We start from the raw sequence: 23,731 nt of genomic DNA, 5'->3' as shown, positions 1-23,731 counted from the left end.
TTTAATACTTTTATGACAAACAACACTTGAAATTAATTGAAAATTTTCAATTTTGGACTAAACATAGGTACCTAGTAAAATATAATACTAAAGTAAAGTATAATTCTTTGTTTACAAAATATGGATGTAAAATTTTATTTCTGATCGATTATTGATTAGTAACTGATTTAAAATGTTGTAAAATAATTTCAATGTAAGTTATTAATTTCAAAGCAATTTAAAAGCATCCATAAGGTGTGCTTTTATGAGCCATAGAGTCATGGATTTTTTCACGGAATTATTCATTATATTCGTGTTCGTGGATCTTTAATTAATTAATAAGATTACAGGAGTAGAAAAAATAAATAAATGTCACACTCCTTAGCCAAAACAGCCTCTACATCTTTAGTAAATACAGCAACAAGACTCAAACACACTTTAAATACTCCAACATATACGTATGAACAACTCACAAACAAAAACCTTGCAGTCATTGATTTTAATGCCATCTATTATCTAAACAGCACAACGCTGTCCATTTAAATGAACCGTACTCTCAGTACTTGCCACTCGCCACCGCCATCTAGCGACACAGATTGACACGAGCTGGTCAGATGAAAAGCTTCGTGAAAAATTTCTTATAACTTTCGCTTTGGGTCGCTACCATTCACTTTCATTTAGCAATGAATATGTACTTAAAGGTGTTATTAGGTACTGACAACGCCATCGCTATGACTATCAACGTTCGTGGAGGCTCTGTGGTGGAGGAATGAGACAAAATTGCATACATATGACATAAGCTAAGATTTTATTGTTTCTGTGTTTAGTGTGTATGTGTCGCAATCTTTTTCATTGTGTGATTTTTTCTTAGTTATGTAACAACATCAGGAAAACAACAGTTTTCCTTACATGTGTAGGAACATGGTTAAAAGGAAACTAAAAATAAAATGCTGATATGACACACAAAATGAAAACGATTGCCAAACTTCATTGTATTGTGTTTTATATACAAATCCAATGAACTACAACCTTACCTTACCACACGTCTAAGCCAGTTACATCTGTACGACAATATGTTTTCATGCAGAAACCCGTCCTCTTTCACTTCCCAGAAAGGTCACATAGACCAAATTATTAGGTAGAAATGGGCCGAATGTGGTTTAAACTAAATACGAACTTCGGCCGAACATTCGGTAAAAATAAAAAAATCGGCCGAATTTCGCCTGAACTTCGGTTCAATAACCTGCCTCTAGTATTTTTTTTAGGAACGATATTGATCAGAAAAAAATACCTATTAAATTTGATTGTTAAAAGCACCCTTTAATAATTAAAAATACCTAATGTTTCTTAATGTTTAGTTAGAGACCGAATACTTTTTTTAAAATTCAAATTGCGAATTTTAATCAAGATGTATCAAGAAATAGAATAGGTAGGTACTAAGTTTATTTCATTTTTGTTGCATATTTTGTTCGTGATATGACAGACAGGTTTTCTATTAATTTCAGTCGAAATAGTACAAGTAGGTTATTTTTACCGAATGTTCGGCATTTAAACAGAATTTCGGCCGAATGCCGAAGTTCTGCTCAAGCTTCCGAAATTCCGTTAAACTGAATGTAACCGATATTCAGCCCATCCATACAAATTATCACAAAAAATGTTTTTTACAAAAACACGCATTGTGTGTCTAACAAACGTAACTATCTTACACGTGTGATAACGAATAAGGTACGGTAAGGATCATTGATATGTGCTATTGAACGATTTGAATTCTGACCCGCCGTAGAACCTTTCAACGGTAAGTTTTACAACAGATTTCCTTGTAAAGCAATACGATGTCACCAGGACTTTTTCTGTGAAAAGGTTCCACAATGGGTTACGATTCAGTTGGTTCAGTACCTCTGCAAATTAACGCCTGAATCAATCAATTTCTATACAAACCCCACTAATATGACTGTATTGTTTCAGATGTACACAGTGTTTGATGTGATATTATGTATGGGAACCCCCCTGAGTTAGCCCCCTGCCCTCATGCCGCTTGCAACATGCCTCAGTCCCCCTCACCCCGGCTCCGCAGTTACAGGTCCAACGAGCATGCCAGCATGAACCTACCTCGCCTTACGCTTCAAACTTCTCGGGATTGATTTTTTAAATAAGATCCCTCGAAAATGCTATTCGAAAATTCTAACTGAAAAAATTTCGCTGTATTTGAAATATGAATGGAGTAAAAGCTGATAATTGCAGCTTTAGTTGACGGTCAAAGCCGAAAACTTATTTGAGGATTTTATATTAGGTATGTGACGTATGACTTTCAAATGGTACTTTCGAGCGATGTTATTTTTAAAATCAGTCTCCTGCGTATTCCAAATTTTATCAAGATAAAGTAGTCTTGCACTTGTATATAATTAGACTTTTTTTACAAATATAGATCACAGAACTAAAAACAAGAGGAATAGAAGTATTATCGGGTATATTTCCTTCCTGAGTCGATTATTTAAAGAGGTATGCAAATTATTGTACGAATTAGGTAAATGTAATGTTTTTCAACCACAATCTCTTCAATTAATTGAGCAATTAACTTCATTACTGTATAACAGGAAAATAAATATGCCAATGGTTTTTTTAACAATTCAAGCATCATTTCTATTTTTCGTATGAAATACTGTTTCTTCGCTATAGCACTTATAAAATTACACACGGTGCTGCTCGCCAGTCTTGTTAGCTTGAACTTGGCTTGACACTCTACCGCGTGTCGAGATGAAATAGTGATTAGTTTCGCAAAAGCTGGTAACACAGTCAACCGTTTGAGTAGTTTTATTTCAGTGTATTTATTTATAAAATCAGTCTGGAATGAGCAAAAACATTTTTAAATTATTTTATCCCTATAAAAATGTCTAGTGAGGTCATTAAAGCCATTCAAACTAGTTATTACTAAAATCTTTTTAAAGTAAGCTTTCGCATCCTAGTGTATGCATAGAGTACATAGATTATATGCTTAAATTTCTGATTATCTTCCACCAAATCAAGCTTTTAATTGCTTAAACTTAATGAAAGTAATTATTCATCAATTCTCATGTTGTGCTGTTATTAAATTTATAATTACAGGTAAGTATTATTTAAATCACTCGCTGATGAACCATAAATTTCATTAATCGATTGATTATAGATCAACTCAACGTGTTATTAAAAAGCATTCATAAAAAGTTTTATATGTTTATATACTCATCTGTTTATATAATATCCTAAATGTACTCTCGTCTGTCAAAATGGCAAATACGATTAGACTTACGCAATAAGACCAAGTTTATGTTTCTTAAGTAGAAGATTCTATAGTTCCATTTTTTTCAGATTTAGTTAATAAATAATTGAATCGTATTTAATTTGGATTTAATTTAGTTTTTAGTACATAATAAAATTATCTTGGTAAATCATTGCCAGTCTTTTTATGTTTTTTTTATATATATTTTTATTGTACTGTTACTTATTTTACCAAAGTATTTATTTTATAAATAAAGATAGCTTAACATTGTTTACGTTGTTTCTAAAACTAAGAAATCGAACTTTAGTTATTTACAAAATAAAGACATTATATAAAATAAATATTAAAGGTAGGAAATCCCAATCAGCAAAAAAGTAATATATTTTAAAATTAGGTGAGATCCAAAATGCTACTAAAGATTTTGTAGTGTAGCTACGACGCTCGTAGAAGCGCGTAGCTAACTGCTACGTTGTAGCAACGCTACGCTATTTCACGGTCGTACCAATTAAAAACGTTTTAATGATAGCTATAACATCTCCATTTGAAACAGATTAAAGCTTAGCCGTTATTAGTCTAGGATTTACTGCTGGGGCTTGTAGCATCGCATGATACGCCAATTACATTAAAGTTTGTACGAGAAATAACTAGCTTTATTAAATCTAGAGTATGTTCTTAGGGTAGCAATGGAAGGGTAGGGTAGAAATCTAGATGTCAAATATTTCCTTGCATTGTTTTTTTTTTACTAACCAAATTATTAGTTTTATTATATCTTTCCAAAAATAGTGTCCATTCATAGCAACACATCGCTGCATCCGACGGAACCTTATCTATTATTGAATTAGGATGCTGATAATTTCAGTGCCACCAGAAAATAAATTATATTTTGTTAGAGTTCCATCGTCATTATCATCATCCTAGCTTATATACGTCCCACTGCTGGGCACAGGCCTCCTCTCAGAACAATTTTATAGTTTGGGACGATTTATTTACAAAGATTCAAAATTACCAGGGTGGTCATTACATATTTCATATCATAGACGATAACAATAGTCATAACATAACGTGACCATTCATAATGTAAGTTGATTTTTGAAGTGAGTTCAGTGCTTCTTGAGCTGGACGTTTGTAATTGAATACTCGTAGTGTTCATTAATGAGGTAACTTATAAAATATTATAATATTATGAATTTATAGTCACTAATAATTTTGTGGCAAATTCCATGCCCAGCATAAGTAAAATACAAAATACAGATATTACTTTTAGATTTACTTTTTAATCAATTTGAATAAATTTTATGAAAGTTTTAAATCAAAATTCATAATATTGTAAGTAGATAATGAAAAATATAAAACCAAATATTTTAACAATGGTACAATTGCACTTATTTTAAACGACAAGTAAGTATTTAATAATCTAGAATACACAAGTAGAACACGTAGCTGAACTAAATAAACACCTAGCCATTACAAGCACATAGTCCAAACAATAGTATCTAGACACCAATATGTAGAATCACTTACACAATAGCTTTTAGATAAACCTTACTTTTATCCTCGTTGTTAAATTAAATTTAACTGAATAAGATTAGTGAAGCTTGCTCAAGTAAACATCTAAATAATTTAGACCCGTCAAGGCTTGGGTGGTATTCGTTCATCCGAATAGCCGGTTGATAGGCTTTATCAAACATCACGCGCCAACGCTTGTCACCTCTACCGATTGTAATATCATACATACGTCTATGGAAACAATAAAGTAACTGATAAAGCGTTATCTAAATCGTATTTTTAAGACTTGGACGAAATGACTGCTAAAAGTAGCGCCATCCATAGAAGACTGATGTCGTTTGTTCTTAGTTGTTGAACAGATGTTTAGGTAATAAAAAAAACGCATTCAAATCAGTTCACCCGTTTAAGAGCTACGGTGCCACAGACAGACACCCATAGCGGTCAAACTTATAACACCCCTCTTTTTGCGTCGGGGGTTAAAAAACCTAAGAAGATGACTGTCCTGTTGTATGCCATTGCCAAACTCTTTAGCAAACTACAGTATTGTTTTAATGTAATTTTAAGTGTCGAACTTATATACGTTACTACTACATACAACAGAAGCCGTTTTGCCTAACATTTCTGACTCGCATACAAAAACTGTCATTTGATTGCGATCGCGAGCTTCAGAAACGTTAGGCAATAAGGCCTCGGGTCATCTTCTTAAATTTTTTACCGTGGTATTTCATCGTATTTTATCGGTAAAATTCGTATTTATCGTGCTCTCTCAATTATATTCAGTATCCATCGTACAGCCGTTTTGACATTTGATACTAAATAATAAAGTACCATAATAATGGATATGAAAATGTCACTCACATACAATAATTGATTGACACTTCGGGTGACGTCGTATTTCGATTGATTTTCGACTGTTTTCGACTTCTCACTATATCTGTACTTCAGAGTGAGTGAGAGTTTTGTACTCGTGAGGGCGCCACTTCCTTTACAAACGTCATATTTTTTTCGTATGTAAATTTTGAGGTCACTTTTCGTCCGTTTTCTACTGTTTTATATCGTTCTCTATGTTGCGACTTTTAGCTGTCAATTTTGCGTCCAAGTTATAAATGAGTCGGCATGAAAAAAAAACACCCTTTTGCAACGGCGCTTGATTATTGCATCGTCATCGACACCCTAGACATGTATGTACAGTCAAAGTCATAAATATATGTACGTTACCAAGACGTCAAAAATATCTATACAAGTTTATGCCACTAACCATAAGGTCCATGTGTACATAATAGTACATATATGTATTTGACGCCATGGAAGAATAGATTTATGTATGCCCTTGACTGTACCAAGTTTCAAATTAATCGGTATAAACTGAGTTGTAAGGTTACTAACTTACATGTTTAAGGCTGTAAAATTAATATAAAGCTAAAAGTACGCAGAATTAATTTGCAAGTAATGAAAGTCCTTATAATTCGGCTCGCTTACATAATTTTAATGGGAAAGCCAAGGGAAAACATTCACCACCGATATTGTTAACCAACGGGGTGTGTTTATTACTTATCTAATATCGTACAGCTATTCAGTTATCTATCAGCTCAACGATGCGAGCACAAGGGCGCGATATCATGTGGTTTCACGGTTATTCATATTGTAAACCGAACAGAACGCGCTCCGATACCGACATGTATCCCGATACGAATTTTAGCAACAATAAAGCGTTAGTAGCATTGTTATCAAGTGAGCATTTAATAAATGAAACAGAGTCTCACTTTTTTTTTGTTTTGGCAGGACAATGACAGCGATATGTTTCGTCTGCAACCTGCCGATACTGTCGCACCAGGTTGGGCTGGTCTGGGCGGGAGGGAACGGCTGGGACGAGCTGACAAGGTCTACGCTCGAGGAGAACACTCTTCGGCAGAGACTCGGCAGCAGACGCGACTCCGCTGCGCAAGTATCTTGCCTCTCGCCGCCAGAGCCGGACGTCTCCGACCAAAACCGAGGTGAGTGACCTGAAAAAAGATGCTATAGGTGCAACAAATTAAGATTAATGTTGCAATTTGATTAAGGCGGAGCTAGGAGAATCATCCAATCCCATTAGTTGAAATCTACTTCACATTACGATAAAGTAGCAGGCGAGAAGTAGGTTCTACTAATGTGATTGTTTGGCCTCTGCACGTCTCTCTTTCGTCCCAATAGAAGCGAACCGAACGTAAACAATTTCGTTTTTCTAATAATATTTAAAATTGAACAATTATTTCAAAGCTACATCCAACTCATAGAAGCTTACGTTCATGTGGATTTAGCACGTACATATCTAGATCTTGTTACAGTCACCACCGCCAATATCTGACTCAACAAAACGTGCATAAATATCTGATACGACTCTATTTATAGGGCCCGGTAGGACGTATTTTGCACGCTCCGTTGTGGCAGATACTAATACAGCTAGATAGGGTTGCCATACATCAGGGTTTGTCTGGACATGTCAAGTGTCCGGATTTTTAGAAAAAAGCTCAGAAAAATAATGGATTCGGGCGAAGAGAAAGAGAAGCGTAGATCCACGATACAGTACACCGCGGACCGCAGTGCCAGTGCCGTGGCGGCACGTTCTTCAACCTACGTCAAAGGGCCATCCATAAAGTACGTCACACCAATTTTGAACATTTTAAGCACCCAAACATTTTTGAAAAATCTCAAATTTCAGTTCTGATTGACGTGAGTCAAGCCACGGGTAAAAGTTGGTGGCAATAAAACAGTAGACTATATCTTCTGTTCCGTTCGTAGGTGGACCTCGCCGTCGTCGTTCGTCCTTGGCCCAGCTGACAGACATCCTGCGCGAGTGGGGCGGTGGCGGCAGCAGTGCGCCGCGGCGCCCACGCGTGCCTCTCTCCCGCCGCGAGACCCTGGCCGACCTGGCGCGCTCGCTGCCTTGGGCGCGCCATGAGCCCCCGCCCCGCCGAAGACGAGACTCTTCCGCCGACTCCGGCATCAAATCCATGGCCTCCAAACGCCGAGACTCCAAAGCTGCCCCTCAAGACTTTAGCACTGACTTCCCCAATTCTTGGGACCGGAGGGACTCAACCACTATCGCACCGACGAGAGAACGACGCATCAAAAGACGCGGTTCAGGCGATGACAACAAAGAACGACGTGACTCTGTGGACGGACACCGGCACAGAAGAGACTCCACAGCTGCTCCCCCTCCGCGAATAGTTGCCACGCACAGAAAACGACGCTTTTCACCACCAACGCCAGCGCCTCCATCATTTGTCGATGCATCATCAGATCCTGGTCCGTCATCTCAACCTCCCTCCGTAACTGTGGTGACAGTGCATGAACCGAGCCGCTCGGACGGAGAATGTCAGCCGTTGACGATGCCAACTATAATCACATCAGCAGTGACTCCATCGCCCACTTCACCGACGATACCCACCGACGCAAACCAAACTGCTCAAACTTGTCAAACTACGCAAGCTACTCCAGTGACTCCAAGTGGTAGAACTCCGCCAAACCTCGGAGGAAGACGAGACTCTACGACACAATGTGGTCGAGCACGGAGAGATTCCCGCGCAGCTGCGAGTCCAGAACGCAGACTCGGAAGGTTACAACGCCAAGCTACCGCCTTTGATGATCCGAATGGACCACCTGGTACGCGTCGTCGAGATTCCGGTCCCTCTTTAGGGCCTGATGATGAAGGACGTGTGAGAAGAGATTCCTTAAGCCCTGATTCAGCGGTAAGACCGAGGAGAGATCGGTCTCAATTAAGTCCGGATCGCGCTGGGGGTGGAGAGTTGAGTCCTTCAGCAGCAAGACGTAGAAGTCGGTTGCGTAGGCAGGCTTCTTGTGCTAGAGGTGGTCGCGCTCGGAGTCCTGAATCCAGTTCTTGTTCAAGCCGGGATCCTAGTCCGTGCGCTCGTCCGCCAGAAAGGACTATGATCCGGCGGCAGTCGACAACTGAAGAGATACTGATCGCCCGGGGATTTCGCCGACAGTCAACGACGGAGGAGATGATCCGGTGCCGGAACTTCAGGCGTCAGAGCTCGCAGAGCGACGACGCGTGTATGCGCGCGCGCGGTCGCCGAGACTCCTCGACCCAGATCCTCGATGGGACCATTGGCACCATGACTGTAGAAACCACAAGCACCTTTTTTGACTCCAGCACGCAAACTGGTGAGTAAACTAGTAGTACAATTATAATAATTTAAGTAACTAAGTACAGACGAAGTTCCTTTTTAAAAAATTGCAGTAGTTAAAGAAACCAATAACACGCTTCAATGGTAAACCAAATGGTACACCTGTATGACCTGCTCTATAACCAAACCAGACCCTGGATACTATTTTTGGTCAAGTACACCCTAACTACTATTCTAACAAGCCCAAACACGGCTAGGTTACCTTGTTCTGTTATAAGTTCCAGTGCCCGCCTTACTTACTGCTCCCTTATCTTACCCAGAGTACCATTATTGGTCAAAAAATACTTTAAGTAACGATTCTAACAAGCTCAATTATGGATCAGCACGATGGTACAACATTATTGTGTAGTCATTAGAACTACAAAGTGGGTGAAAATTAAGTTAGGTAAAAACATAGTTCCACTCTATTATTTCATCTTGCTTTTAGATTAACTAAATACTTTTTAAAAGTCATAGACAAAAGTATCATGTGAAAAAAAAATGACAAGTCCTGTCACGAAAAGTAAAACTTAAAACAACATTATTTTAATTTAAGTTTTTGTCTAATGCCTCTTTGTAGATTTGTAATTCTTCTGCTAATTATCTTAATCGCGTTCTTGGTAAATACAAATCCCACCAAATAGTCACCGATATCAACAGCATAGACCATCTTATATTCATTTCTATAGTGCTTATAACTTATAACATTGTTTTCTGCTCTCGTTGCCGTCTTTTACAAAATAACTCGCAGTTTTAACTTGGTTTTCGTCAAATTATAGATTCATTCGGTGTAACCACTAAAGCATTAATGTGTGAACAGGGTAAAAATAGATATTGGCAAATGACAGTTTTTGTAGTTTTTGCTAGTGCCAGAAACGTTAGGCACTACAGCCGCTACAGCCTCAGGACAGTTCGCTAGTTCAATAATAATTACGTCAAGTAGTTTCTTACAAATTTAATACACTGGCTCTCGGTATTATTCTACTATCGTACGGCCTTTCGAATACACGTCCTGCGTTTCTTATAAAAGTAAATCTAAATTATTAAGTAGTGCGTAACTATTAAATTTTTTTTCATAGCAATGCAATGATATATTTAACCAAGATTAATATTAGGCATTATGATTTTTATAGGGATCCCCTTCAATCGCATATTTTTGCCTGAGCCGTGGTGGCCGAGTGGCCTATGGCCTCTCAAGCAGAGGATCGTGGGTTCAAACCTCGGCTCGCACCTCTGAGTTTTTCGAAATTCATGTGCGGAATTACATTTGAAATTTACCACGAGCTTTACGGTGAACGGAAACATCGTGAGGAAACCTGCACAACAAACCTGCGAAGCAATTCAACGGCAAGCCCTCTTATTCCGAGAGGAGGTCTGTGCCCTGCAGTGGGACGTATATAGGCTGGGATGATGGATGATTGTTTCGCATAATTGATTTGGCATAATTTGTATTGGCATAATAGTACTGTCGCATAGTAATTCTTTGGCCTACTACTTTTTTGGCATATTAAGCCATTAGAATAATTTCAGTTGTACTAATTTGTATTAGACTAATACACATTATTGTTTGGGCTATTGATTATTTGTTATAAATGAACAACAAAATATTAGGCTGGGTTAGATCACGTTAGGTACATTAGGTTAGGTTAGGTTAGTATGATATCCAGGCGCGAAGCGCCCAAGCAACGCAGAAATAGGACATCCGTCGACCTCGCCTTGGTTCCTAAATATATATTAACACAAAACTAACCTATTCTCGTAGTGCATCAGGCTCGTGATTGTGGTTATGTACTTTGTAATGATGCAAATTTATTATTATTACTTTTTGTATTTATGCTATTTGACGTTATTCCTCATGAAGATGATGCTTTCAGTATTTATCCGTAAAAAAATATGCGTAATGATGAGTATGCACATCGCTAATTCGAGTAAAAGCAACTACGCGTAACAATAATATTACAAATAATTTTATGCCATCCAATAGAGAACCTTATTACAAATTACTTATTACTTAATAAAATATAAGATTGGGATAAATATTACATACTGAATTAAGTGCTGCACTTTCTGTTAATTCTCTAAGATCTGAATCTCCACGACACAGGCTGTGCCTAGTGTGGGGATCACTGCTTCTCTTGTATTGATGAATTAACTTTTTATGGTCAATAAATACATTTATTATTTATTTATTTATTATATTACCTGTAAGGCAAAAAAATGTGGCATTTTTGGATCATATAACAACTTTGTCTATGGCCAAGTCATGTAACTTAGCTTTAGTGAGTTATTTAAACACATTCGACGTTGATTAACCTAAAGATTTCATAAAAAGCGCGGCGGAGAGCTCTTGCGGAGCGTAACAACAATAAACTCTATCAGTAACGACGCGTAAGCCACGTGCTCGGCCCCCGCCCCTTTTTGTCAGCCAATCGATTGACTCGCTTCGTCGTCCCGCTCTGTCGACTGCTTTACCTTCAAAAGATACTCAGGTGTGAGAGAGTGGCACGACAGAGTGGAGTAGCACAGTGGCGCCTCTGCCGGGTGACGAACGACGGGTTCATTCGAGTCTCGAGGCACTGGCGAGCGCTAGCACACTACGAGATGAGATGAGCCGGACTGCCCGGCGCAGGCCCGCCCGCCCGCGCCCTGTCATCTGTTGCCACCGCTGCCATGTTTATACTGAACGTACCCGACGCGTTGTACACAACGAATAACCTCACTTAACTTCCAATACACATACCAGCTTTAATTATAGCTCCAAATAAATGCTACAACGAATCAAACAGTTCCAGTTATCCGCTAAATACGTGCGTCAGAATGTAATTTTTTCGTGCGTTCATTAAGAATATATTTTGTTATTACTTAGATTCTTATCCGTGGCGTGATTTGATTGGCTTTGTAATGGACTTGAAGTGTGACATTAAAGCGTGAACCAGCACCTGTAAGGTGTGCAACGAAGACTTAAGTGACCTGATATTGCAAAAAATGAACACCAAAACGTATTGTTAAAAGTATTGTATGTTAGTGTAGGTGTTGTGGAAATAGTATTTTTTTAGGATAACTGGATAAAATAGGGGATTTAAAAAGATGCAGATAATGTGTGTTTATAAATACGAGGCACAGAACATGGTGAGTACTTTTGCTAGCATTTTATTTTTCTATAAAATAACAAACGTATTTGTAGTAACATTAGACCAAAATAAAATAAAATTAGGAGAGTAATTCGTCTATACTCAATAGTAGTACTACTTAGTTAAATTAGTAGATTGATGCTTGGGATTAATTCATAGATGTCTCGCACATTTCAAAAAGCCTTACCTGTCTAAAATTTTAAGACAGGTAAGCATGCGTCTGGTAAACTTTGTGAGTGAAATAATGCGTGCAAAATTGTGGTCACGTTATTAAATAAAATAATTCGTCTATGATAAGTATAGTTTATATCAATCCAATTTATATAAAGTGTAAACAAACCCATTTTATCAAAATTCTTGTACACTTAAACACCTAGTGGATCGCATCAATAACACATTCATCTATAATTCGTGTCTACTTAAACTAGACGTATACCTAATCACTTTTTTCACCAATATTCACTTGATTTCAATATTTAATTTTATTTTTGAAAAATTTTCATCAAAATATGACGTTATTTCTTGAATAAAACATGGGTATAATCTGTAGTATATACTATAGCATAGTATAGCATAAACTAGCGTAGAGCTGGTAGAAAATTTGACATTTTAAAAATCGATTCATGCTCGATTTAATGAGCGACTTTTATTTACTTGCGTTAAAATAGTTACTGATTTTTTAATTGAATTAACAGTCTTTGGAATTAAATCAAGTATTGTTAATAATAAAATAGACTTGATCTATTCAATTAATAAATTAATCAATTTACTGAACAGATTAATGATTTTGCACTAGGTTCTAGATTTCACATCACTAATATCTATGGTCGGGTAAATAGCGTCTTTGTTTACACTTTTCATAAATTGGATTTACATAAACCATAGTACTCAATTAAATTTACTAATTTACCAACATCAACCTACTGATTGATGTTGGGATTCGTTCATAGATGTCTCGCACATTTTATAAAGCCTTACCTGTCAATGTACTAATAAACATCACATCAATCTAACTAATTTAATTGAGTACTACTTATTATAGACGAATTGCTTTATTTAATACCGTGACCACAAACGGTGCTCGTTTTGTATATTAAGCAAAAAAAATCCTAAGTATCGAATTCGAGCCAAGAAACGAGCGATATACTATGCCAGTGTGCCATTACATGGTTTATTATTATCACTGTTTTTGTACAGAAGTAATGAAATGTATTTTGTCGGAAAAGTTCGATATTTAAAGCCTGACCAGAATATAGACTATTCGTCCATGATTGCGAATTTCTGCGAACTAATTTCTTACACTGCAATTAATTTTGAATGATTGTCAGTGTCACTGTGGCGATTCTTTTGAACAATAACAAAAATCGTATAGTACTCGTATCCACCATTACCTCTCATATTTCGTTCCACATTTTTTACCGTACAACGGCAAAAACTACTAGACACGGGCAAAATCCTCCGATGCGACAGAGCCAATTTTTTTAAAGAAAAACAACAACAACAAAATCCCAAACGATTCGCTAGTCAACAAACGGATCATTGTAAATAATGTTTATAATAAACTAGGAAAAAAACGCTTGGGGAATAAAACTATTTCGCTACAAAACCTTTACAAATTAACATCAGTGCTAACAGGTAAACGTTGTAGACAAGTCAAGATGTCATTGTAGTCTGGTAAAAAAAGCAGTAATTATAGTTATTATAAACTTCTAGGGATATCGAGTCATCGATTACGCGAATTACGAAAGAAGGTTGTTCTCTCCTCAGGTTTTGATCGCCAAAGAAAAAAGAAAGCATTGTTTCCGACTATACTGAACTATTTGCCATATAAATAAAGAAAAATGTGACAGTGGTCGTGTTGTGTGTGTTGGTGGTGTGTGTGTGTGTGTGTGTGGTGTGTATATGTTTGTTACTCCTTAACGCTAAAATGGCTGGACGGATTTAGATGAAATTTGGTACGTAGATAGCTGGACATCTAGAATAACACATAGGCTTCTTTTTATCCCGATATTCCCACGGGATAGGGATAAAATCTAAGAAATAATAACCGCTGGGCTAGAGTCATGAAATTGGTATGTAGATAGCTGGATGTCTGAAATAACACATAGGCTACTTTTATTCCAATATTCCCACGGGATAGTTGTTCTTAACACAACACCTCAATGAAGATAACGTTATAAATTTTGGGATTTCCCACGGGAATTTTGTAAAATCCCGGAATTTCAATTATAACTATCAGATCGAATAGTTTACGCGTGCGAAGCCGCGGGTAAACTCTAGTTTCTCAATAAAGTACATATCACATTTCTTACTTTTAAAAGGTTTTTAGTGTGTAACTTTCGAAAGCATTCATCAGTATTTTTGTAGGTGTCGAATTTATGTTCATTTGGTTTTACTGCCGCCATATCGTTGTCGATATACACACTTTATTAGTAGCAGCGCCATAACACGGCCGTAAACCAGTTTGATCTAGGCTCACTAGGTTATTTTTATTTATGAAGGTTGGATAAGGAAACATACAGATGTTAGATAGCATTTTAACCTACGAGTTTTCACGAAGGGCACCTTTTTTTTAACTAGCTTGTATGTTTCTCATGGTTGATAAAAGCTTTCCCTTTTTTCTCCCACTTGTCTTTTTTTGGTCGAATCTTGCCAGTAAATATTTACAAAAATGAAAGTCAGATTATCCACCTGGATGGTGTATTTTTAAAGCTTCGAATCCTTTAAATACGAAGGTTCATCCGATGTTATTTCCGTGAAAAAATCTATTTTTACCTAAAATTTTCCATGTTTTTAAAAATTATGGCGAATGCACTTATTTACTTAGATTGTTGACCGAGTATTAGGTCATTAATCTAGGTATTTTTTTCTTTATAATGACTTTCAAAATCATTACTGATGGCAGTGACTAAAGAACATTAACTTTAGCTTTATTTGGACTTCCTATTATACAATCGACAAAATTTGTGTAACGTAACTTCCGATATATTTTTAACCATCCTTCAAAACGTAAAAATAGTTTTTCAAACCGGCTTAAAGTTATCGGTGAACATACATGAAAAATGATTATGCACTATTTCATATCGATACCGTTAAAAATCAAATCACCTCTTTGTCCAAAGTTGGTTAATAATGCATTCCGCCTGTCCGTTTCGAAATTATTTTAAAACCATTAAATATTGGCAATTCTTACAGTAATTTATTATGCGGTCAAGGAAATCAGCCCACACCTGCGAACAAATTAAATGGTGGGTGTAAAATTCCCAAAGTTGGGAACTACGGCCCAAGCTCTCTCATTCTATGAGGAGGCATATAGCCAGCAGTAGGACGTATGTTTAGAAGAGTAAGCTGAGGTGACGCTGACAGCCATTCATAAGTTGGGAAAACGAGCCACACAAACGAGTCATTTTTTATTTGCAATATCATTATTAAAAATTTTAATATTTGACAGAAAGACTCGAGGGAGACGTAAACCCGGAACACAACACAAAAAAACTTACAACGTCGAGAAATGCGAGTAAATATTATAAATGTGAAAGTTTGTAAGTGAGTGTGTGAGTACATACTGTTACTTCTTCACGCTGAAACGGCTGTACGGATTTGGGTGAAATTTGGTGAAAAGTTAGTTTATAACCTGGATTAAAACAAAGGATACTTTTTATCCCGATATTCCCACGGGATGATAGGGATAAAATCTAGAAATAACAACCGCTGGGCTTAGAGTCATAAAATTTGGTACGTAGATAGTTGGACGTCTGGAATAACACATAGGCGACTTTTTGATCCGATATTCCTACGGAATACCTAGGGATAAAATCTTGAAATAACAACCGCTCGGCTTAGAGCCATGAAATTTAGTATGTAGGTAGCTGGACCTCTGGAATAACACATCGGCTACTTTTTATCCCGATATTCCCACGGGATAGGGATAAAATCTCAAAATAATAACCGCTGGGCTTAGAGTCATGAAATTTGGTATGTATGTAGTTGGACATCTGGAATAACACATAGGCGACTCTTTGACCCGATATTCCCACGGGATAGTTTTGTAACTAAGGGACCCCATACATCCCTGTATTATTATTATTATTATTTTGTCATTTTTTCATTAATTGTATACTGTAGTTTTTAAGTATTTTATTTTGAAAAAATGACTTCTGCCAAGTTTCTTGCGGCGCATTCTTCTTGGCAATGAGGGTCTTTCCGAAAGCGCTGGTAGTTTAAAAAATGACGTGTTAAAGTGCCCGTTGCGGCCTATTTACTGAATAAATTATTTGAATTTGAATTTGAATTTCAGCACTGGGTTTAAAGTCTTGAATTTTGTACAGTTATTCACAACACAACCTCAATGATGACCATGATATAAATTTTGGAAATTTCCAGGGGAATTTTGTAAAATCCCGAAAATTTCAATTGTAACTACCAGACCGAATAGTTTACGCGTGCGAAGCCGCGGGTAAAAGCTAGTTTCATATAAAATTAATTATCATTACTGTTTAAAGTGATATTAATAATACCCGTGTAATTTAACAACAGGTCAACGCAAAAACATCGCCAAAGCTACTCCAACAAAAACACTTCAATCGTAATTAAATTACGGCAATATTTTAACGAAATCAGACTTCAATCTTGTTTGCATCCGGCCGATATCATTATTTCACCGCAGAGAATTATTCTCTGGCAATAAAGAGAGAAGTACTTATTTACTGCCCATTTTACTGCTTGTTGTACGATCACATTAATTAGATATGGCCCATTTTCCTTTGCGCTCATTTAATATTTCAATAAAAAATCGCGTTCCCGTTTTACTACCTTCATCAAGCTAGCTGTAATATTGCGAAGATTTGGAAAGATTTCCCTCACTAAGTTTGTCTTGTTATTAAATTTTAGAGATTTTAGCCACCATTTTAACGCTTATATTAAATTAACAAATTGTGTGTCTTAATCTTTAATTATTTTTCGAAAGATTCGTCACTTTTATGAATATAAGTTGCTGTGACTCGAAATTGTTTCTGATGGTAAAACTGATGCTGGTTCCCGGCGAAAAGGAGTGTATATTATGTATTTTTATGTATTTATTTGCCGTGTCAGGTATAGAATAGGACGCATCCATCTCCTCCTATGGGTGTTGTAAAAAGAAACTAAGGGATTTGGGTTGAAAGTGAGCAGCAGCGCTGTCTATTGCAAATTCCATACTCGAGCATTGCGGTGTGAAAGGGAAATCACGACACTATTTTTCCAAGAAAGTAATGTTTAGTAGCTTCCAACCCTCAACCAACGAACACGACCACTGTCATGACATACCGACTTAAAAAATCATCCATTGATCTTATCTTGCAAGATAAAAAATACAATGCTCAAGACTGTGACTGTTCACATCACAAGTTAATATGTTCCTGCGCATCAATGAAATAAACCTTCGAAGTCACTACCGTCAGATTACTTTGAAATTAGTTCGGAAAATAATCAAAAGCACATAATTTCATTTCTAGAGAAGATATAATTGCGCGATATCGTGAATTTCGTCAATATTGTTTTAGGAAGCAATGTCGTGAGTTCCGAACTTCTACCTCAGAGTCCTGGCAATTTATCATATTTTAGAAATACAATAGAATTTCAATTTATTGCGGCGGCATTTGTAAAAGTTAAATAACATTTTATCCAAGGGCTTGGAGTGAGAAATCTGCTAAACACCCTTCATCAATAATGTAACACTGTTCCAGCGCGGATACTGGCACGGGCCGAATACTCAAGTGCTTGGCACATGTTACGAAGGATGTATAAGTTGGACTTAAAATTTCACAAGTGTTCAGAATCAGACCGAGGGAAAATTTTACGCCTTGGCGACGAGCCAGCTTTCCCTTTCAGCTTCGTCCAGAATTTATTCCAAGCGTGTGTGCGCTTTACTGTAGCTTACTCTTAGTTCCAACTTTTAATTTAAGACACTTCGTACTACCAAACTTTGTTACGGCGTTTGTATATGGAATGAATTCATCCGTAAAAGCATTTATTTAAAAGAATCCTCAATAAAGTGCTCGGCTTTGATCTTTTCGGTTTACTTCCCAAAGGCACTTGCAATTTGATCGAAAGTTATTTTGTTTCCGCTCTCTATTGATCAATAATGTGGTTATTTTGTTGCTATTACAATTAAATTAAATCCGCACTCCTCGTGTTGTCTCTATATTGTATTAATTTGCTTAGGTCTGGCAAATTTAACCCTTTACAGGATTAGCAAAGGATCTTGGAAGATTCACAATTGCACTCGCTAAATCCTTGGCTGTGAAAATTTCCTTTCTGCCAGCACATTTGGGTTTCACAGCGGACGTAATTGGATTGCGCGAAGACAAACGTCTGCCAAACGTCGGATTGAATCAATTTTCAGATTTTGAATTAAGTGAAACATTTTCATATGCGATTGATAAAGCGATAAAAATTTGGTAGCACTTTGTTTTAAAATTAAATAATGTGAAAACTACCCAGTTATAAAACATAATTTACTTCCTTTTACCAGCAGCTTCGCACGAGAAAACCTAAGGCCTAACAATTGAATTGATAAACCGGTATTTCACAAAAATTCTCGAGGTAATTCTAAAAAATTACATTGTGGGTTTCGTTGACATTACATAGTTAAAAAAACTCACGCCAAATCATGTCTCTACTCTTAAATTACAACTAACTTAACGCGCTAAGGCTGCATTAGAAAAGTTGATAGTCGTTAAGTTTTCTTAAATTTTCTAACTAACTTTCTTATTTTTTCCTTGAGAACCGTCTTCTTGAACTTTTTTAAATTAAAAAAGTAGATATAATTGGTAAAGTTATGGCGTGATTAAGAGAAATAGGGATTCATTTAATCCTTCTACTTAAGGCTGCGGCTCCACTGCGGCGGAGACGAGCGGAGCGGAGAGAGACGTGTAGAGATCGCCCAATCCCTACACGTCTGATGATAATGAGGCAGAAACGATATGTGGATTCAACTAATATGATTGTTCGATCTCTACACGTCTCCTCTCCGCTCCGCTCGTCTCCGCCGCAGAGAGAGCCGAAGCCTAATATTATAAACGGGAAAATTGGTGAGGATGGATGAATGGATTGATGAATGTTTTTTTATTACTCCTTCATGCAAAAACTACTGGATGAATTGGACGTATTTTAGAAAAAACGTTCCAATGCGCTGTCATTATATTATTTAATTTCACTTTTGATGTCACTGAAATTAGTTCCGAAATCAAACAAAAAAATTGTTGAGGTTTGGAACGTTTTTGATAAAATACGTCCAATTCTGATGAGGTTTATACATAAGCTGGATTAAAGTTTTTCTTTCATCTTATTTGAGTTGCCTCTACAACGGTAGACTCTATCCCCCTTATTCATAAACGACAATCAAACCTATTTTAGTTAAAATGCCGCTAAAATTCGTTTGTCCTTATCTGTCACTTCGACATTTGTATTTTTTAGAAAGGGACAAAGCATATTTTGTTAGTTAACTTAGGCTTGTTAAGTTTTATGAATAAGGGGGTATAACTATAACACCCTTTACTATGCTGTTGAAAGTAAAGTGGACGGTGTTTGAATGTCTCTTTATATTCCAGTCATATTTATCCCCTCTATGGTAATAGATGTACGCGGAACGACACCAAATTCTGTTTGCTTGTGCTCAATATCGCACATAGTTGGATTTACGTGAGGGTTGTTGGAAACATGATAATGTTTCAGTTTTCGAAAATAGTATATTACAGTATTGTAGTTTTTAGCGGTTTTAAAACTGATTTCAAGACGATAGAATTATTCTGCTTGACAGTTTTAAAAAATGACATCGAATTGGTCTCTGGGATTATTATTTCACGTGAACATTTCTTTGCCTAGCTGTTTAATAAAATATATAACTTTCATATCATAACTTATTAACAACAGAAAACAGCTACATTTTAAATAAAATATCAATCTTAAAACAAACCAATGAACCATTTTTTCTTCTTAAATGGTGGTTATTAGTTGGTGTGCCTCGGAAAAATAAGGTTATTGCATAAATCTAAATAGACGGACGGAAGAAAAATACTTCCTAAAGAAAATACCTCCTCACCATCACGGTGTAGTACCATCAGCCAAATAAGTGGTCTGTCAATTTTTAAACAAGTTCCTATCAAATGAATTATGTCGCTAAAGTCAAACTTTCAAGTTGACAGCCACGTCTATTGGCATTATTGGTTTTTGACATGCAAACGATTATCAACTTTAGGGTGGTAGACCACATCTTTGGCTGATGGTACCTCCAAAAGTTTTCGTTATAATAGATGTACCTTGAACACAAAAAATTAGCGGACCACTGGCCTAGTTGATACTCAAAGGGGCTGTTTCACCATCCATTGATTAGTGTTAACTGACGGTTAAATGTGATGCCGTCTCCGTCTATTCGAACAAAATAAATAGAGACGGCATCACATTTAACTGTCAGTTAACACTAATCAATGGATGGTGAAACAGCCCCTAAATCTGTAAATATGTTGCAGAACCATCACCATTGTACGACAACAACCACTACCACGAGGAATGTCTCCGCTGCAACTCCTGTGGGCTAAACCTGACTGGACCAAATCAGGTCAGTTTCTAATTACAGTTGACTTTTTATTCTCTCGCAACAACTTCTCCAGGTGCATGGGAACAGCAGTTCGCAAGGGCGGCGTACTAAGTTCAAACGCAAAGTGTATTTTTATATTCCGGAGATAAAAACGACTGTTGCATCATACGTGGAAAGAAGACGTGTCTGAATGTCTTTACATCTTCATTTTCAAAATGCGCTACTTTTAGATTTTTAGATTCCTTTGTGTCCCTGGAAAATATAAGTGCTTAATGTATACTTTAAGTGTATGCTACTGCATCCATAGCCAGTGAATGTAGCTAGAATACAGTTCCCTTTTCATTGAAAAGAAAGTCCTCACTTTGCTGTAATAAATATCCAATAAATAGGAAGGTACGTGAGTCAAACAGCAATTACCTGTTGTTTATGTCCTAAATCAAAAATGCACCAAATTCTAAAATATGGATCCGTTTCAAAATAGGCTATCGATTTTAAATGTGACTATGCAAAAAAATTGCCAACATGTTTCAATCCAAGGTATTCAATATTTTTATATTATAACATTTCAAAAAACTAAATTTGAAAAGCTCAATCTGATTTCTTCGCGGGATAGATATCTCAAACAACCCTAGGCTCTTCAATGTTTAAAGTAATGTAAATGTTTTACTGTGTCGTAGTCATACTATAAAAAAAAACCTTATATCCCTTATCTACCATCTCCCACAACATCCGGTACACCCATAGTTTACAACTCCATGCGGCACTAAACTTTAGGGTTCACAATATTGTTCACAGTATAATCCTAAAAGATATCTTTCCATCGGTTCTTCGGCCCGAGCCTCCATTACTATAATGAATAGATAAAGAGCAGTAAACGCAACCCTTTCCAAAAACCAAGAGTATAAACTGTTGGAGAGTTAATGGAGCCCCTCCCCAGTCGGATGATAATCAATAGACGTTTCTGCAATCATGCTAATAGTCTAGTTTCACAGCGCAAACAGAGTTTGTTTACAAGGAACCGCATTTTTGGGTCACGCCACGCTACACTTTTCTTTGCGTCAACAATCGGGATATCTTTGAGTACTTATAGCAATATTTGACGAAAAATTTTACCTGCTACATTTGTTTGGGTCATGTCAATTCATTTAGCAACTTTACCTCTGAAAAAAAAGGATAGCTGAACTAGTTTGGCTACTTGACGTTTAGCCAAAATGTACTAATTACTCGTAGGAACCAAAAATTATCACCTATCTTTAAGCTACTAGTAGGCCTTAGTTTTGTTGTCACTCAAGTTATGTTACAAGCAACAATTTTTTTGTTACTGTTAGCGAATCTTTTTTACAAGCTTTTATTTAGTTTCACCTGTCCCGTTGTCAGTGTCTGTCTATCTGTAATCAAATCTTGCAAGTTAAATTCGGCCAACTTCCAGTGGTCTGATTGTCTTGAAATTTGGCATACTTATGTAAATTGTGTGATGATACAATAATCTGGTAGTGACATCCTGGTAGTCCAGCCAGGATTGTCTCCGCAGGACGGAACTCTTCAACGGTTAATGGCATCAACTCGAAATTTGGTATGCAAATGTAGTTTAGGTGACAATGCAAATGCACCCAACGAAAAAGTAGAGACAGCAAAAAAAGCTTGTGTTAAAAATGAAATTTTCACCAAAAACTTATTTTTCAGTGTAGCATTAATAACATAATGCGGCTATACATAAACAAAATCAATGTTAAACATGTAAATCACTTATGCGTTGAGTTCGTAGACAATTATTAAAGCAGTATAATTTTAATTTCCTCAGTGGCAGTACCACAGAATAAGTAACGAATGGCACTTATGTCCTTCAAACTGTCCTTAATGTAACGAAAGGTAAGTAAGTTTGTCCTGCCTTTGACTTTTCTTTTTGTTTTTTTTTACCAAATATTACATTTTATATCGTATCAATGCTAGAATCGATATTATCAGCCAAAGTAATATTGAACCATCAATCACAGAGTTCAGCCGGTATACTTATTTATATAGCTCAAGCAATTATCGCCAGTCAATCAAAGAAAGTATTTCGTACCAGAATTTATTGAATCGGGTATAGGAACGCCGAACGACCGCTGGTTTTGGTAAACAGAGCATAACATTGTAGGGGATTGACGGGGGCCATATCAAAGTATAACGAAATAAACATTGTAAATATCACGTTTATATTTCTTGAAAAGTAATGGTGTTCAAATATTTTAGTCTTGGCACATTTGAGCCAGTATCATCAGCCCATCTCAAGACTCTTTTTAGATGACTCACAATGGATATTTTTTATGTTTGACAGAAATCACACACATTTGAAACGTCTGGACCAAGTTAAGTTATTAATTTACGCTATTGCGATCAAATATTGGTATATTAATCTGCAATAGGTAGGTACTAATGCAGGTATATTAAACTTTCAATACCTTTATTAATTGATATGCCTAAAGATTGTTAGGCAAATCGTATAACAATTAGTTTTGAACAATATGACACAAGTAGGTAGCTAGTCAATTCATGATATGGCGGGTACGCCGCCACGATATGCCTAGGAATTTTATGATCGGGCGACGATACAGATATTAATTTATGGCCTCGACTGTGCAATGTGCATGTACATATACCTACGCACCCCACTCACTGTTTTAAATAGCTTATTATATTCCAAATGTGCGATTTACATTTAGACCTTCACCAAATAAGTTTGTAGGCATCGATTGGAATTAATCAAAGGGGAATTACAAAGGAAACCCGCCATGAAGTTATTAGTCCCGAACACACGAGCCCGCGGGCTGAATGAAACACTTACAAGCAAAGCGATTTCATCATAAATCGTTATGAGGAATGATCCAGTGATTTGGTTGCTTACTATGCTTTGGTTGGTCGCGGCTGCAATTCTCGGTTCTGTTATGTACTAATGTAGAACATGCAGATTTTCCGCTGTGTAACATACTAACTTTATGGCATAAGCAAGAGGGCAGACAAAAATAGGAGAAATAGTGTAGGTAGGTACAAGGTTTGTCTTCCCTTGTGAACGCGAATCGTGTGGCGTTCGTTGAAAAGGACCACCGACTACCCCGAAACATGTCAGCCCAAAACTCAA

General features: G+C 36.7%; 1 protein-coding gene across 1 annotated transcript in view; it reads left to right on the top strand.

The window, feature by feature from the left end:
- rsh (Rap GTPase activating protein radish) overlaps positions 1-23,731 on the top strand; it is a 204,271-nt gene that overhangs the window by 80,383 nt on the left and 100,157 nt on the right. The window contains exons 3-6 of the mRNA XM_074090187.1: positions 1,945-2,059; positions 6,524-6,735; positions 7,520-8,681; positions 10,073-10,074. Coding sequence (XP_073946288.1) covers positions 1,971-2,059; positions 6,524-6,735; positions 7,520-8,681; positions 10,073-10,074 — 1,465 coding nt within the window. The 5' untranslated portion in view covers positions 1,945-1,970. The remainder of the gene's footprint in view (positions 1-1,944; positions 2,060-6,523; positions 6,736-7,519; positions 8,682-10,072; positions 10,075-23,731) is intronic.

The sequence above is a fragment of the Choristoneura fumiferana genome, chromosome 7 (assembly GCF_025370935.1).
Source record: "Choristoneura fumiferana chromosome 7, NRCan_CFum_1, whole genome shotgun sequence".
NCBI lineage: Eukaryota > Metazoa > Arthropoda > Insecta > Lepidoptera > Tortricidae > Choristoneura > Choristoneura fumiferana.
Note: the sequence above shows the minus strand (reverse complement) of the source record. Positions and strands in the feature narration are given on the sequence as shown.